The sequence below is a fragment of the Spermophilus citellus genome (genome assembly GCF_964194105.1).
Source record: "Spermophilus citellus genome assembly, chromosome: X".
NCBI classification, from domain to species: Eukaryota; Metazoa; Chordata; class Mammalia; order Rodentia; family Sciuridae; genus Spermophilus; species Spermophilus citellus.
The window spans coordinates 142,213,238-142,229,019 of NC_138190.1; the positions used below are offsets into that span (position 1 = coordinate 142,213,238).

Genomic DNA, 15,782 nt, shown 5'->3' on the forward strand with positions numbered 1-15,782 from the left:
AAACAAGTTATTTATTTGTGTTGATGTATGATAAACAGTCAGGCTACTGACATGGCCTCAGCCTCATACATGCATTTATTGAGTAAGCAGTTAACAAGAACCTATACGGGTTTTAAATGGGGCAGGGGTGTGCAAGGCACCATCCAAGGAGTTTAAAAGGGGCAAGACATTGGAAAGAGAGGATATTTCACTGGGAAGGATCCTGACTCAGGTCTCGTGAGGGCTTCACGTGCCGCGAGAGCTCCACTGCCCAGGGGCTTCTGGGTCATGGGCTGGCCCCAGGGGCTTCTGGGTTATAGAGCAGTTAGTCAGTGAGAGGCCACAATTCGGTGGGGTGGCGTACTAGAGTCATGCCCTCCAAGCTTCGGTCAACAAAGCGGAGGACTAGGTCCAAGAGCCAGGCAGTGCGGGAGGCACGAGCAAGGCTGGTATCTCGTGAGGCAGGGTGTAATGTGGAGAATCCGGCTACCGCCACGCATCCAAGGAACATCATTTCTGGTCGCGAGGCCATCATGACAGCCATGCCTCAGACTAGCTGGCTGACATCTCTGAGAGGCTTCAGGGCCAAGACAGGCCAATCTTTGATAAAAATGTGGGCCCGCAAGAGATTGGGATTTGTCATGCTGTCCATCATGGCCCTACTGTTGCTGGGCTGCTACTTCAGCTGTGGTGAGTACTGATTCCGGACTACACCAAGCGTCACTAGCGATCGATGGGTGGGGGCACGCCAACCGTGTTCTTTTCATCCTCTCGGTGGTCTTCTCCCTGCCCAAGCCAACTTTGGCCTGGGCACGTCTTGGCGTCCTTCCTGTGTTTTGTCCCTCAGCCTCCTCAGCCACCCTCGCAAATTCCTTCCCTCCCTCCTTCCCGCGCTGCCCTCACTGCCTGTCTTCTTTCACCTCCAGCCTCGCTAATCTTCCCACCTTTTTTATTGAGCAGAAGTTCAAACAGTATAAAGGTATGTTATAGTGAGTGGTTCCGGTGATTTAGTGTATTGAAATGTTCAATTATTACGTTTATTTGGTTCTAAAATATTTTAATTCCCCCAAATTAAAACCTCTACCTCTGACTTGTAATTCCCCATCCTATTTTACAGCATTGTTTTCAGGACTCAGGAGTATTCCATTGCATGGATATGCTACACTTTGTCCATCTGTCTATCAAATTTACCAGATTTGGGTTTCCCTTTAAGGGCACAATTGTGCTTTGGATTTTTGTGTACAAGTTTTGTTGTCATTTCTGGTACTACAGAGTGAACCCACAGGTGCAATACCACTGACCTACATTCTCAGACCTTTTTTTTTTTTTTTTTGGCACCGGGAATTGAACTCAGGCACTCCACTAGTGAGCCATTTCCCCAGACCTATTTTATATTCTTTATTTAGCTACACTTAATTCCTTAGCCCTCCCCATTGCTGAGGTTGGCTTTGAACTTGGAATCCTCCTGCCTCAGCCTCCCAAACCAATAGGATTATAGGAGTCTGTCACCATACCTGGCACTATTTTTTTTTTTTTTTTTTTTTTTTTTTTTGGTACCAGGCATTGAACTAAGGAGCACTTGACCACTGAACCACATCCCCAGCCCTATTTTGTATTTTATTTAGAGACAGGGTCTCTCTGAGTTGCTTAGTGCCTCCCTGTTGCCAAGACTGGTTTTGAACTAATCCTCTTGCCTCAGCCTCCCAAGCTGCTATGTTGATAGGCATTGGCCACTGTGCCCAGAATTTATTTATTTTAAGAAACGGTCTGGCCAAGTTGTGAAGGCATCTGAAACTTGTGATCCTTCTGCTTCTATCTCCTGAGTGGCTGGTATTGCAGGTGTGTGCCAGCATGCTAGGCCTTTTACAAGTTCTTCTGTAGACATACTTTAAGTTCTGATAAATTTGTGAATTTATTTCTGGGCCACCAGTGTGGAATTATGGAGTCACATGGGAACTCCATATTGAACTTTTGGAGAAATTCTCAAGACTGTTTTATAAAGTGACTAAATAATTTTATATCTCCACCAAAAATATTTGAGGGTTCCAATTTCAACATTTGTTATCCCTACTTTTTGATTATAGTCGTCCTCATAGATATGAAGTGGTATCTTCTTATGGCTTTGATTTGTGTTTCTCTAATATCTAATAAGATTAAGCATCTTTTCAGGGACTTTTGTTATGCTATTTGTATATCTTTGCAGAAATATATTTTCAAATCATTGGACCATTTTTTAAAATGCATTGTTTGTGGTTTCATTGACAAATTGCAAGAATTCTTTATGTATTTTGTATATTGGATCCTTATCAGATAATGTGATTTGCAAATATTTCTTCCCATTCTATAGATTCTCTTTTTACTTTCTTGATAATGTTCTTTGATGTGCTAAGGTCCTTTTTATCTATTTTTCCCCTTTGGCTGCTTGGGTGTTTTTAGTAGTTGTGTGTGTGTGTGTGTGTGTGTGTGTGTGTGTGTGTATGTATGAGAGAGAGAGAGAGAGAAAGAGAGCTAAGAATCCACTGCCAAATCTAAGGTCATGAAGATTACTCCTATGTTTTATTCTGAAAGTTTTATTATTTTAGCTATTATATTTGAATTGTTGATCTACCTGTGTTAATTTTTTTTATATGAGGTATGTTAGCGGTGTGTCAACATTGTTCTTTTGTATGTGGATATCTATTTGTCCCAGCATTCTTGGTGGAAGAGATAATTCATTCCCTAGTAAACAGTTTTGGCACCCCTGTTGAAAATTAGTTGACCATAAATTTGTGGATTTATTTCTGGGCACCTAGTTTGATTCTTTAGATATTCATGTCTATCTCTTTGCCAGTACTATATACTCTTTTGATTACTGCAGCTTTATAGCAAGTTTGGAAGTTGAGATATATGAGTCCTCTGATTTTGTTCACCCATATTATTTTGAGTATTTAATATATCTTGCAAATCTATGTAAATATGGGAGGAAGCTTTTCTATTTCTACAACAAGGCCATTGAAATTTTTATAGTGTTTTCATTGGATCCATAGCTCACTTTGAGCCATATTGCCATTTTGACAACCTTATATTCTGATCCATGAATATGAGATGTTTTTCCTTTATTTGTATCAGTTTCCAATTTATTTGAGTAAGGCTTTGTAGTTTTCACTATATAATTCTTTATTTTTTAGATGTTATTGCAAACGAAATGGTTTTCTTTTCCAATTGTTAATTGCTGTTATATAAAAGCACAACTGATTTTTATGTATTGGTTTTGTATCCTGCAAATTTGCTACATTTGCTCATTAGCTCTAGTACATTTGTTTTCTTTTTTTGAATTCTCTTGTCCTAATGCACTTATAGGCTGGTTCTCCCATTCAGTGTTGAATGACAGAGCATGTCATTTTCTTTTACCAGACATTAAAGGGAATTATCCTATAATTATATCATTAAGTATAATGTTTCTGTAGGTGTTTTTTTGGTAGATCACCAAATAGCAAATATTGGTGTGAAACATATTACCATAATACCTATTCACAGTAAATTATTTTTACATTTTCTCACATCTTTATCAAGATTCAATATCAACAGTATTCTGGATTCATAAAACATGAGATTTATACAGCTGTCCCTTTATCATGCTATAACAATTTACATGTGCAACTATTTATGAAAAGTGTGATATCTAATAAAATTTCCTAGAACTCATGCTTAAATTGTCTGGATCTGTTATTTTCATTTGTCTATTTGCTAGTAGGTATTTTTGTGGCCTTTTCCAATATTCTAGATATAAATATTATTTGTAAATGGAGATAATTTTACTTCTTACTTTCGACTTTGGATGCCTTTTATTTCCTTTTGTTGCATAATTTCTCTTGCTAAAGCAGTTAGTATAATATTGAATAGCAGTGGTGATTGTGGGCCTGTTTGTCTTAATGGGAAAGCTTTCAAACTTTCACCATTGATTATGATAATAGCCATTGGTTTTTCATAAATGTTCTTTATCCATGCTGAGGAAAATTTCTTGTTTCTAGTTTGCTGAGGAAATTTATCAGGATAGGGTGTTGTATTTTGTCAATTTTTTTCTGCATCAATTGTAATGGTTTTTCCCTTCATCCTACTAATGTGGTGTATATTACATTGGTTGCTGTGCTTGTGATTTCTGTTGAAACATCTTTGTATTCCTGGGATAAACTACAAGTGGTCACCATGGATATCCTTTTAATTATGCTGTTCCATTCGGTTTTCTAGAATTATGTTGAGGAATTTTGAATCCATATGTATAAATAATAATTGTGTGTAGTTTTCTTGCTGTGTCTTTGTCTGGCTTTGGTATCACATTAATACTGGCTTCATAGAATTAGTTATGAAGTGTTCCCCCTCATTTTCCCTAAAACCTTCTTTACATTATCTCTGCCACATCTAATAAATTCCCTTACCTCACCACTTAAAGTACTAACTTCTGTCTATTCTCTAAAAGCCTTTTCACCTCTAACCTCACCTTACTAATCTCCCTTACTTCACTTCTCAAATTATTTCTTCTTCTTCCCTTTATAAATATCTTTCTTTACATATTCCCCCTCACAAATCCCTTCCCATCCTCACCTCTTATTGCAAAGCTCTAATCTTTCTTATGTTTACTCACATAAAATGCCTTCTTTTCTCTCTAAAGCCTTCCCATCTCAAAGTATTTCCTTTTCTTACTTTGTGCTTAAAGGCCCTTACTTCCTCAATGATATGCTCAAATTTCTTCTCTCCCAGATCTCTACTTACAAACACATTTTACTCCCATCCCCCTCCCAGAGTAAATACCATCTTAACTTCCCCTAACATGGGCCTTCCTTCTCTCACTAATGCATTCACTTCTTCACCTTCCCTTATATAGACATTTTCTCCCTTGCCTCTTCTCAGAGAGTTCTTACTTCGCTTATCTCTCCTAACATTTATTATCCTCCTTCCTTTATCAAAATTTTTTTACCATGCTCTCCACTTACAAAATTATAAACTCCCCCACCTTCTCTAGCAAATACCTTCACTGCCTCCATTATCCTCACAGTTTTATTTTCCTTCCTTTCTTCCACTTCAAAGGCTTTCTTCCCTCAATTTCCCTTACAAAGAAAAAATTCCATTTGCTCACAGAGTACTAAATTCCTTTACCCCCTTTCCCTATAAAATTTACTCCTTCAACCATATTCACAGAGGTCTTCTTTCTGTGGTTTTTGCCTAGGTCCTCCCTTTCTTATCCTCACAAATACTTTCCTTTCCTCATCACCTTAAAAGTCACTTAAAAGTCCTTATTGAACTTCCATTTAGTTTCCTTCATTTCTCAAAAGATCTTCAGTCCCCCACATCCTTTGAATAGTCTTCATTATTGTTCTTTCCTCTGTTTTCCTCCTTAAGACTTTCCCTCGGGCTGGGGATGTGGCTCAGCGGTAGCGCACTCGCCTGGCATGCGTGCGGCCAGGGTTCGATCCTCAGCACCACATACAAAGATGTTGTGTGCGCCGAAAACTAAAATAAATAAATAAATAAATAAATATTAAAATTAAAAAAAAAAAAAGACTTTCCCTCCCTCAAATTCCTTCCTTTACCTCTTTGTTTATGTTCCTCCAATCTTTCACTTACTGCCTTCTCAGTATCCTTCTTTTAGCCTCTCAGAAGGTCTCCTCTCCAGATTTTCTCTCTCTCTCAAGTATCTAAAGGTAGTTGACTTCTTCCTTCAAAGCCTTCTTTTCCTGCTCTACTGAATGATCTTGCTGCCTCACTTGCCTCACTTAAACTTTCCCTCCCCACCTCCTCCAAATTTCTCCCCGACTCACTCAACTATTTTTTTCTTTCCCCTACTCTTCTATCCTTCCATCCCTAAGTCTAACATGGCCTTCTGAAAAGAGCCTGCTCTATCTTATGGCCATGATGGCCTGTTCTTTCTCCCAGTTCCTTCACAATGGTATTATATCTCCCCATCTGAACAAAGGCCTTAGATTTCCCAGTGTCCCTTACTATTTCCAGCTAATGTCCCAAGTCCAATGACTTTTCATTCTTCTTACCTCTAATTTCAGTGGCTTCTTTCTCTTTGCCATCTTCAGATGCCTTTTACCTCCCAACCCTCTGCAAAGTTTTCGTATAAGAGATAGACAAATAAATATGGGGCAAGGACATTGCAAATAAAAGAACAATATACACTATGTTCCAACTATTTGGATTTATACATTTTTTCAGGGATTAAATTCAAAGTTAAAAAAATGTATGCTGTGCTTTATCAACTATTTAAAGAAAAGTTACAAAATAAGATTGCTTTTGAAAAATAATAAAGATACTTTAAAATTATTTATCATATTACCAACATTATTTGTATTTATTTTTCTTCCAATTTGTATACAATACCAAAGTATTTCTGAATTATTTGTATTTTATTTGAAAGTTAGTACAACACTGAAAGCCTCCTCATCCTCTTAAAAGGCAAAAAATAAAAATAAAACCTAAAATTTAAATTGTACTTCTAATTTTGAGTAGAGCTCCCAGAAGAGAACTATTCAGTGGGATTTATTTATTTTAATGAAGACTTTTTCCATTGTAGGTTAATTTTCTCCTAATATAATTCACAATTCATTCTTTATATTATCAGATTTCCCATATTCCCAGGAAGTAATATGTAACTGTGTGGGTTAAATATAATTTTGCATTGAAAATTTTTTCACTTAATTAATGTAACTAAAATGCCCTATGTTATGGGTTGAGCCATAGCTCCCCTCAAAATGTTCAGCATTTTAATCCCTAGTACCTGAGAATGTGACTTTATTGGGAGATAAGGTCTTTATAAAGGTGATCAAGTTAAAATGATGGGATCTACAGTGGACTCTAATAGAATATGACTGGCGCCCTTATTAAGTAAAGGGAAAATTTGTTTCTAGACCCAAATGTTGAGTTCTAGGAAGAGGTAAGAAAGACTTTTTGAATAGATATATAGAGAAGGAAGACTTCTTTAAGTCAAAGAAAGAAGCCTTTTCTCATAACCCTCAGCTAAACCCCTTAATTTTGAACTTCTAATCACCAGAATTGTGAGACAATAAATTTTGGTTTTAAGATACTCAATTTATGGTATGTTATTTTAATAGCAAAGTAATACATATCCAGAGGTAAAATAATTTGTCCTTGGCCTTGGAGAATTATAGTGAAAGCAGAATATGTGGTCCTGGTATTAACATTCCCTTTGTCTTTCTTAGACCCTTCTGAGTTCTCTTGGATTTAATACCACCAAGAGGAATTGAGGTTGAGTGACTGAAGGTAACTCTGGGATATCTCTAGTTTATATTGTAATTTGGATTCCTGGACAAGTTACTTTTGGGGTTATACTTATACAACAGTCATATAGACCAGTGGCATGAAAGATGAGGAGCAGATTGGAGACTGGCATTTTGATCCCAACTCTCCCACCAGTTCTTTAGAAACAGGGAACACTTCCAAATTCATTCTATGAGGCCAGTATCACTCTGATTCCAAAACCAGGCAAAGACACATCAAAAAAAGAAAACTTCTGACCAATATCTCTAATGAACATAGATGTAAAAATTCTTAATAAAATTCTGGCAAATCGAATACAAAAACATATCAAAAAGATTGTGCACCATGATCAAGTGGGATTCATCCCAGGGATGCAAGGTTGGTTCAACATACAGAAATCAATAAATATAATTCATCACATCAGTAGACTTGAAGATAAGAATCATATGATCATCTCAATAGATGCAGAAAAAGCATTTGACATAATACAGCACCCCTTTATGTTCAAAACACTAGAAAATATAGGGATAATAGGAACATATCTCAACATCAGAAAGCTATCTATGCTAAGCCCCAGGCCAACATTATTCTAAATGGAAAAAATTGAAGGCATTCCCTCTAAAAACTGGAACAGGACAAGGATGCCCTCTTTCACCACTTCTATTTAACATGGTTCTTGAAACACTGTCCAGAGCAATTAGACAGATGAAAGAAATTAAATGGATGCATATAGGAAAAGAAGAACTCAAATTGGTACTATCTGCTGATGATATGATTCTATACTTAGAAGACCCTAAAACTATTGAATCAATTCTTATTGTGTATCCTTTCCAGAGTAGATAAAAAAAATGAGAAATAAAGATGAACTCAGGTAATATCGTCAAATTGCTTTAGCTCCTGGATAAAATATAGTAACTAGATTCTGTTTCATTATATTATAATTCTTTTTCTGTTATTCTTGGGGAGTGAATGAGGCATTGCACATAGAAAGTGTCTGCATGCCATATACATAATTGAGCAACACCTTACTCTTGCTTTAACCATGTGTGCATGTGATGTAGTTGGTGGATCCCTAAACTAGGAGTTAGGAGACCTTGATTGTTGTTATTCTGCCACTGATGTGCTTTGTGACCTTCAGTGGGTCATTTTACCTTTTAAGACTTCAATTTCTTTGCCTTAAAAATAAAAAAAAAACTAAATGCATATTATGCCTGATTAGTAATTTGTATTATATCTTCTTAACTCTTGGTTATCTTAAAGCTACCAGTTAGTTATTTTTAAAATTTAAACTACCTCAATTTGCAATGTATATTTATTTAAAAAGGCAACTGTGGCAGTTATAAATGGAAAACTGGTTGTATTTGCTGTGATGAGATGACAGTATCAAAATACATACCCTGAAAACATAGTAGTGCTAATTTAAAATTTTAAATAATAGAAATAAATGATGAAAGACACAGAAAATATTTACTCATTTTACATTGTACTGAACACTTCATGTAAGACTTCATTTAATCATTATAATCTTTCAAAGTAAATATTATCCCCATTTTGTACATAAGTAACCTGAGGCAAAGAGAAGATTATTAACTTGCCCAAGTTCACCAGGTAGTATGTGACAGAGCCAGAATGCAAATTCAGGTCTGTTTTTTTTTTTATTGGTTCTTTTTGGTTGTACATGACAATAGGATTCATTTTGATATAATTATAAAGGCATGGGATTTTTGAGACCATGGTCCAGAAAAACAACTGCATAGGTAGACCCTCAAAGTCCAAACAGAATCTTTTGAAACACCATTAGCTGCTGTTCTCATTTTGTCTCTTCACCTTCTTTCATTCAGTTCCCCATCTGACAGACCTTCCCCAGTGCAGACCTGGCAACATAATTTGTAAAATGAAAATACAGGCTCCCTTGTAAGAAATTTATTATGGATTTCAGGTTGTCAACAGCCAGTAGCAGAATATTAGATCAAGCATGGGGCCCCTCTAAGAGAAGGGACCCGGCACAATTGTAGACACCACATATCTAGGAAGTTCTCTATACTGAGTCTGATTTTTCTTTTCCTATGAAATGCAGTTTAGATTTTCAATCTTTTTTTTTCATAACAGGGAAATTAAAAGATAAAAACTCTTTGTGACAGGGAAACATAATTGGTTGTTTACCATTTCCTGCTGCCATTTAAGGAAGCTGACTCCTAATAATCTTTTATTTGCTGAGCATGCTAATGAGTCTAAGGATGCAAATTAAAGGCCAAGAGGATGAAATTATTCTGCATATGAAAAGCGTTGCAAAAGGGAAAGGAAGCTGGAGGCAGCATGGCTGGAGAGGAAGATCCAGGAAAAAAAGATTTGTGTGCTGGCTAGCTGTTAGGAAATTTGGAAGAGAGGGAAGGAAAGATGACAGTGAGCCTGGGGAAGAAAGAACAAGGATGTTTAAAGGGATTTTATAAAATTTTACCATTTGATGTCACTTTTGTAGGCTTGAAATGCTACTAATATTTTTCTTTTACACTTTTAAATAAATACATAAATAACAAAGAATTATACATCCATAAGTATTCCATCTGTATTCCACCTAATTGTACTCATACCACATTTTGAGTAATAACTGTTCAAGTTAATTTTTAAGTAATTGTCTTTAATAATAGAGAAGAAACCATAGGTGAGCAAGGTTAAATGTGTTTGAAATTTGTTCAGGCAACCACCAGTGGTGTTATTTGAGTAAATATGTTTAATTCCCTCCCCAATTTCCAATACCTGTTGAAATTACCAAAAAATTATTATCGTGGACAACTAGAAAACCTAGAAGAGTGCCATCTACTATTTGTATGCCAAGAACATGGTCTTCTGAAAGAATGAAGGCCAGACAAAACTGAGAGAAATCAAAGCAACCTGTGTTTCTCCTCAGATTCAGCACAAGCATATCTGGAGGCTAATGCATTTTGATCTAGGGATTCTACAAAGAGGAATAAATATCTGTCTTTGAGGGACTCAAGAGAAAACACCACTTTTGGGATATAACCTAAAGTGGAGACTCAGTGTGTGGTATGCTATCACCAGCCAATGCTGCAGATGACATGCTGAGTCAAGTGGTAACAAGTATGGTCAGTTGGATAGGGGGGCCACTAAGAGAAGGGCAGTACAAAGATCCTGGTAAAGCCTCTTTTAACTATAATTGCCTCCCTGTGTCATGTAGGACAGTGAACACCCTGTAATCATGCAACATTAATTTAATTTTGTGTCCCCTGATCTATAAGTGCTCTTCCAGGCCCTTTGTGTAGCCAGCTACTTCAAATCTTAATTTGTTTTAGCTCAAATATCACCTCAGAGAGGCTAACCCATATTTAAAGCAGGCTTTCTATCTTATTCTGTATCAGTATTCACTTTGTTCATAGCACTTATTACAATTTGGAATTATTTAATTCATTAGTTTACTTGTTTTTTGTCTGTCTTTTCTACTGTATTATAATAAGCTCCATGAAAGAGGGAATCTTTTTTTTTAAGAGAGAGAGAGAGAGAGAATTTTTTAATATTTGTTTTTTAGTTTTCGGTGGACACAACATCTTTATTTTATTTTTATGTGGTGCTGAGGATCGAACCCAGCGCCCCGCGCATGCCAGGCGAGCGCGCTACCGCTTGAGCCACATCCCCAGCCCGAGAGTGGGAATCTTGTCTGACTTGTTCACTGATGTATCCTACCCAAATGTAAAATATAATAGGTATTCAACAATAAGTATAACTTTAAAAAATATTGACAAGATATGTCATGCGCAGCAAAGATAAAATTTTCATACACTTATGCATAGTGTTGAATACAAAAACAGTTAAAATTCAAGTAGAAATGGAAAAAAAACTACAATAATGGTAGGAAACTAATGTATATCTTTTAGTATTTGACATAGAAAATATAGTTCATTCAGATAATAGAATTTAGCTTGATTTAATATTTATAATAGAATTCATTGTGAGAATACATTTTCAAATGTATTTGGAAGTTTTTATTAAAATGAGAAAGAAAATTTATCATTGATATCAAGGAAATTTAAAAGTGTAAGTCAATATTTCTATGATTCTGTTCTTATATTACTTTTGTAAGTGGATAATTTCCTAGGGAAATGAAAATAATGAAATTGACTCATGGATAAGAAGAAGTAAAAAGTTAAAGAACTATACCCCTCCAAAAAGTAGACTCAGAATTGAATTAATGAATTTTCTTGAAACTCAATGGATAAAATAATTATTATACTGTTTAAACCATCTCACTATAGAAAAGATAGGAATCTTCCTAGATTATTCTATCAAGCAAGTATAACTCCCATGCCAAAATCTATAGGTACAGCAAATAAAACTACAGATACACTTAAGAATGTTGATCCACCCTGGCATGGTGGTGCATGCCTGCAATCCCAGCAGCTTGGGAGGCTAAGGCAGGAGAATCATGAGTTCAAAGCCAGCCTCAGCAAAAGTGAGGTACTAAGCAACTTAGTGAGACCCTGTCTCTAAATAAAATGCATAATAGGGCTGGGGATGTGTCTCAGTGGTTGAGTGTCCCTGAGTTGAATCCCCGGTACTCCCTCAAAAAATGTTGATCCATGGGGCTGGGGATGTGGCTCAAGCGGTAGCGCTCGCCTGGTATGCGTGCGGCCCGGGTTCGATCCTCAGCACCACATACCAACAAAGATGTTGTGTCTGCCAAGAACTAAAAAATAAATATTAAAAATTCTCTCTCTCTCTCTCTCTCTCTCCTCTCTCACTCTCTCTTTAAAAAAAAAATTGTTGATCCACAAAGCCTACAATAGCATTAGAACTTGTGGGCTTTATTTCAGGTATGCAACATTATTTTAATATTGGAAAATATTAATATTTAACAGTTGATATACAAGAAGAAATATGGTCATGGAAATAAATAATGAAATCGTTTGATAAAATCCTGCTTCTATTTTAGATTAAAACTGAAACAACAGAAAATTTGTAATAAATTATGATTAGATAAATACATCCTTTATTTAATAAACGATATCTGTCTTAGGGCTGGGAATGTAGCTCAGTGGTGAGGGCACTTGCCTAGCATGTATGAAGCCTGGGTTTAATTCTCATTTCATATCTATCTATCTATCTATCTATCTATCTATCTATCTATCTATCTATCTAAAGCTAGCATCCAACATTACACTTGATGAAAAAGTAACATTCCTATTAAAGTCAAGAAAAACTAAGAATGCCTATCATTATAGTGGTTATTCAACATAGATTTAGAAGTAAGTTCTAAGTAGTGGAATGAAAGAATAAAAAGAACCATGTAAAACCACAAGAATGGGAAATTATACTCCATGTATGTATAATATGTCAATATACACTCTACTGTCATATATATCTAAAAAGAACAAATAAAAAATTTAAAAAAGAACTATTAATATTGGAAAGAAAGGAGACAAAACTGTCTATACGTATGATAATATGGTTGGCTATATGGAATAAAACTGAAGAACAATAAAACTAATGAAAGTAAATTTATGGGAGTAAGTAGGTAAGAAAATATAAGAACAAAAACAAATAACTCTCTTATGTACCATAAATCAGCTATAAAATGTGGTGAATGGATAATATTTATATAACAACAAAATATTTATGATACCTGAAAATAAATATAAGAAAGGTGCAGGATATACATAAATGCAACTATAAACTTTTACCCAGTGATATAAAAAGAGACTTGAATAAATGGAGAAACAAAACAATAATTAGGTGAGAAAACTTAGCAAACTACCACTTCTTTCCAAATGAATCTGCATTTAACTGAATTTATGCCTAGCATGAGACACACAGTAAATAGTTTTTAGAAAGAATGCTTAAATAAATGAATATAATCACAGTAAAAACCTAATTAGGATTTTTTTTTGACTTGACAAAATGGTTCTAAGGTTCATCTAAAAATTCTTCAGAGTTCAGAATAAAATTTTGATAAAAAAGATTAATGAAATAATTGCTAGTTCAGCTTATTAAAACAGAACAATAAAAGATCAATTTTCACTGGTATTGATGCATGAACACATAAATTAGTGGAATCATAAAATGTCAAGAAATGGGTCTATATAAAAACTTAGAATGTGATGATCTTATAAATAGAAATGATGGATTTAATTTTCTTCACTTTTTTTGGTTTTATTCAAGAATTCTAGACAGAAAAGTAGGTTTTTGTTCTGTTTCTTTAGCAATTTTAGCTATTATGGCTACACAGTAGCACCAACATTTTTCTTCATAGTCTCTTAGATAACTTATTTCTATTTTTCTCTAGTCATAATAACCTATTATATATTTTATGAAGATCTGAAAGAGAGGAGTTTGAAGGCTCCAAACCTAAAGATATGGTGAAAATCACGAGCCATTCAAGCAGGAACAAAACTTTATTTTTGAAAAAGCCGCCAATACTCCGTAGGCTCGGCAAGCCAAAATCGGTCCACCCACGAGCGTCTACCGAACCGGCGGGCCTGGGAAGGGGGTGGGGGCGGACCTCCCCCGGAATTCCCTCCTACTATCCTTCCCCAACCAATGGGAACTCTCCAGGATTCCCGTAACATGAGTCCCGTAGCAGGCCAAGGTGAACAGCAGGAGTCCAATTTCCATATGAATGTAAATCTTAACATAATCATATCATCTCAGTGGCTAGCTGGCGTCACTTTACAACCAAAGGTGCCATGCATCATATTATTTGCTTGTGGCTCCTAGCACATTACCATGACCTGATTGTTGTGTGCTATATAAATTATTGAAATATCACACTATAGAAAATATTTACAATTAATACATGCTAATCAAAAATATAAAGGATGAATTTAATAAATAGTATTAGAAAAGCTTAAAATGTATCCCTAATTAATAACATATCCCAAAATGTATAACAAATGGATTAAATATTTTAATTTTAAAAGTGAAATGTTGAAGGAACCATTAGAGTGCAGAATGTCTTCCTAAACATGACCTGAAAAGCAGAAATAACAAAAAGATTGATAGATTTTAAGAAATAATAATGAGATTGATAGATTTGATTACAAACAAAACTTGAAATTTCAGAACCTCCCATACATCATAAATCATGTAACTGACTTCCTTGAAAAAATATTTGTAATTTGTGGCAGATTGAGACTTAAGTTCCTTATTACACAATTGAATGTATGAAAGATGTAAACTTTTAACTGATGACTAAAGGTGCAAATCAAAACAAAAGGCATTTTATTTTAATTTGGCCACCAAATTAGGAAATTACAAAAGACAGGATGGAAGAATATTGGTACTTTCTTGTACTACTTGTAGAAGTATACTTTGGGGTAGCTTAGTTGGAGAGTAATTTGCATATGGTCAAGAGCCAATCAATAAGAATTTATGTTAAGAACTTTTTCATAAATATCTTCATATATATATAGCTCCAGGGATAATCTGCAAACCAGTGATAATCATTGCAGTGTTCTTTATAACAGCGATAAATTGCTAACAATCTAAATGTTTTTTATAGGGAAATAGTTAACAGTTATAATTGAGCTTTATATTGAAATCCTGGGGTATTATTTTTTTTAATATTTATTATTTTAGTTATAGGTGGACACAATACCTTCATTTTTATTTTTATGTAGTGCTGAGGATCGAACCCAGTGCCTCACGCATGGTAGGTAAGCACTCTACCTCTGAGCCACAACCCCAGCCCCCTGGGGTATTATTAAAGAGAATGATAGGTAATAATGATATGGACAAACCTTTGCTAACCTTCTATTTTATAGGAGAGAATTGTGTAAATATGGCAAAAATGTTCTTTGAAATACTGAGAAAGGAGGATAAGGAAGGTTTTATTGTACCTAAGACCTTAATTTTTATCATTATATAAGGAAGCCAACATATTTGCCAAGAATTTCTGTGATGAGTTCTGATTTAGTTGGAATATATACTTTTTCAATTTATAGGCCTTTAAATGTCAGTGTTGTTTGTCAGAGGGAAGTTCACTATTATAAATCATTTCACAGGGCAATAATAGAATTTGTCAGCCTAAAGTTTAAGCATTTGTAAATTGAATACTTTCTTAGTTTCATAGGAAAGGAGAACTATATTTTGATTATTAATAATACCTATGATACTGTGAGATTAAAATACAATATCTGTTATGTATTAGACTTTCCATAATTAATTTCAGCAAAGATAATTGCTGTTAAAGGGTCATTGATAGTAATGAATGCTGTATATGCTGTGATTAATAATTTTAATTTTTCTAAAGGGTTCTCAGATTCTGCAAATGAATTAATCCTATGGAAGAATAAAGATGCTGATGGCCAATCTTTGGAAGAAACATCCACTTGGAAAGCTCTGTTGATTTTTTTCTTTCCAACAAGTAAGTTCTTATTTGACCTTTTTGTCAATGTCCTTGTTTTGAAAACAGAAAATGGATCCTGCTCTGCTCTTTGCCTTAGGCAAGATAATCTCTCTGAATCTCAATATCCTCATCTTTAAAATGAAAATATTTACCACAAAGTCTTGTGAGGGTGAATCAAGACAATTATTTG

The 15,782-nt window shown here is 35.0% G+C and overlaps 1 protein-coding gene across 1 annotated transcript in view; it reads left to right on the forward strand.

The window, feature by feature from the left end:
* Window positions 1-350: 350 nt before the first annotated feature.
* The window catches only part of FMR1NB (FMR1 neighbor), a gene marked incomplete at both ends in the record, with an annotated part of 33,887 nt that continues 18,455 nt past the window's right edge, over window positions 351-15,782 (forward strand). The window contains 2 exons of the mRNA XM_081277762.1: window positions 351-669; window positions 15,497-15,610. Of these exons, the coding sequence (XP_081133888.1) occupies window positions 351-669; window positions 15,497-15,610 (433 nt within the window). The remainder of the gene's footprint in view (window positions 670-15,496; window positions 15,611-15,782) is intronic.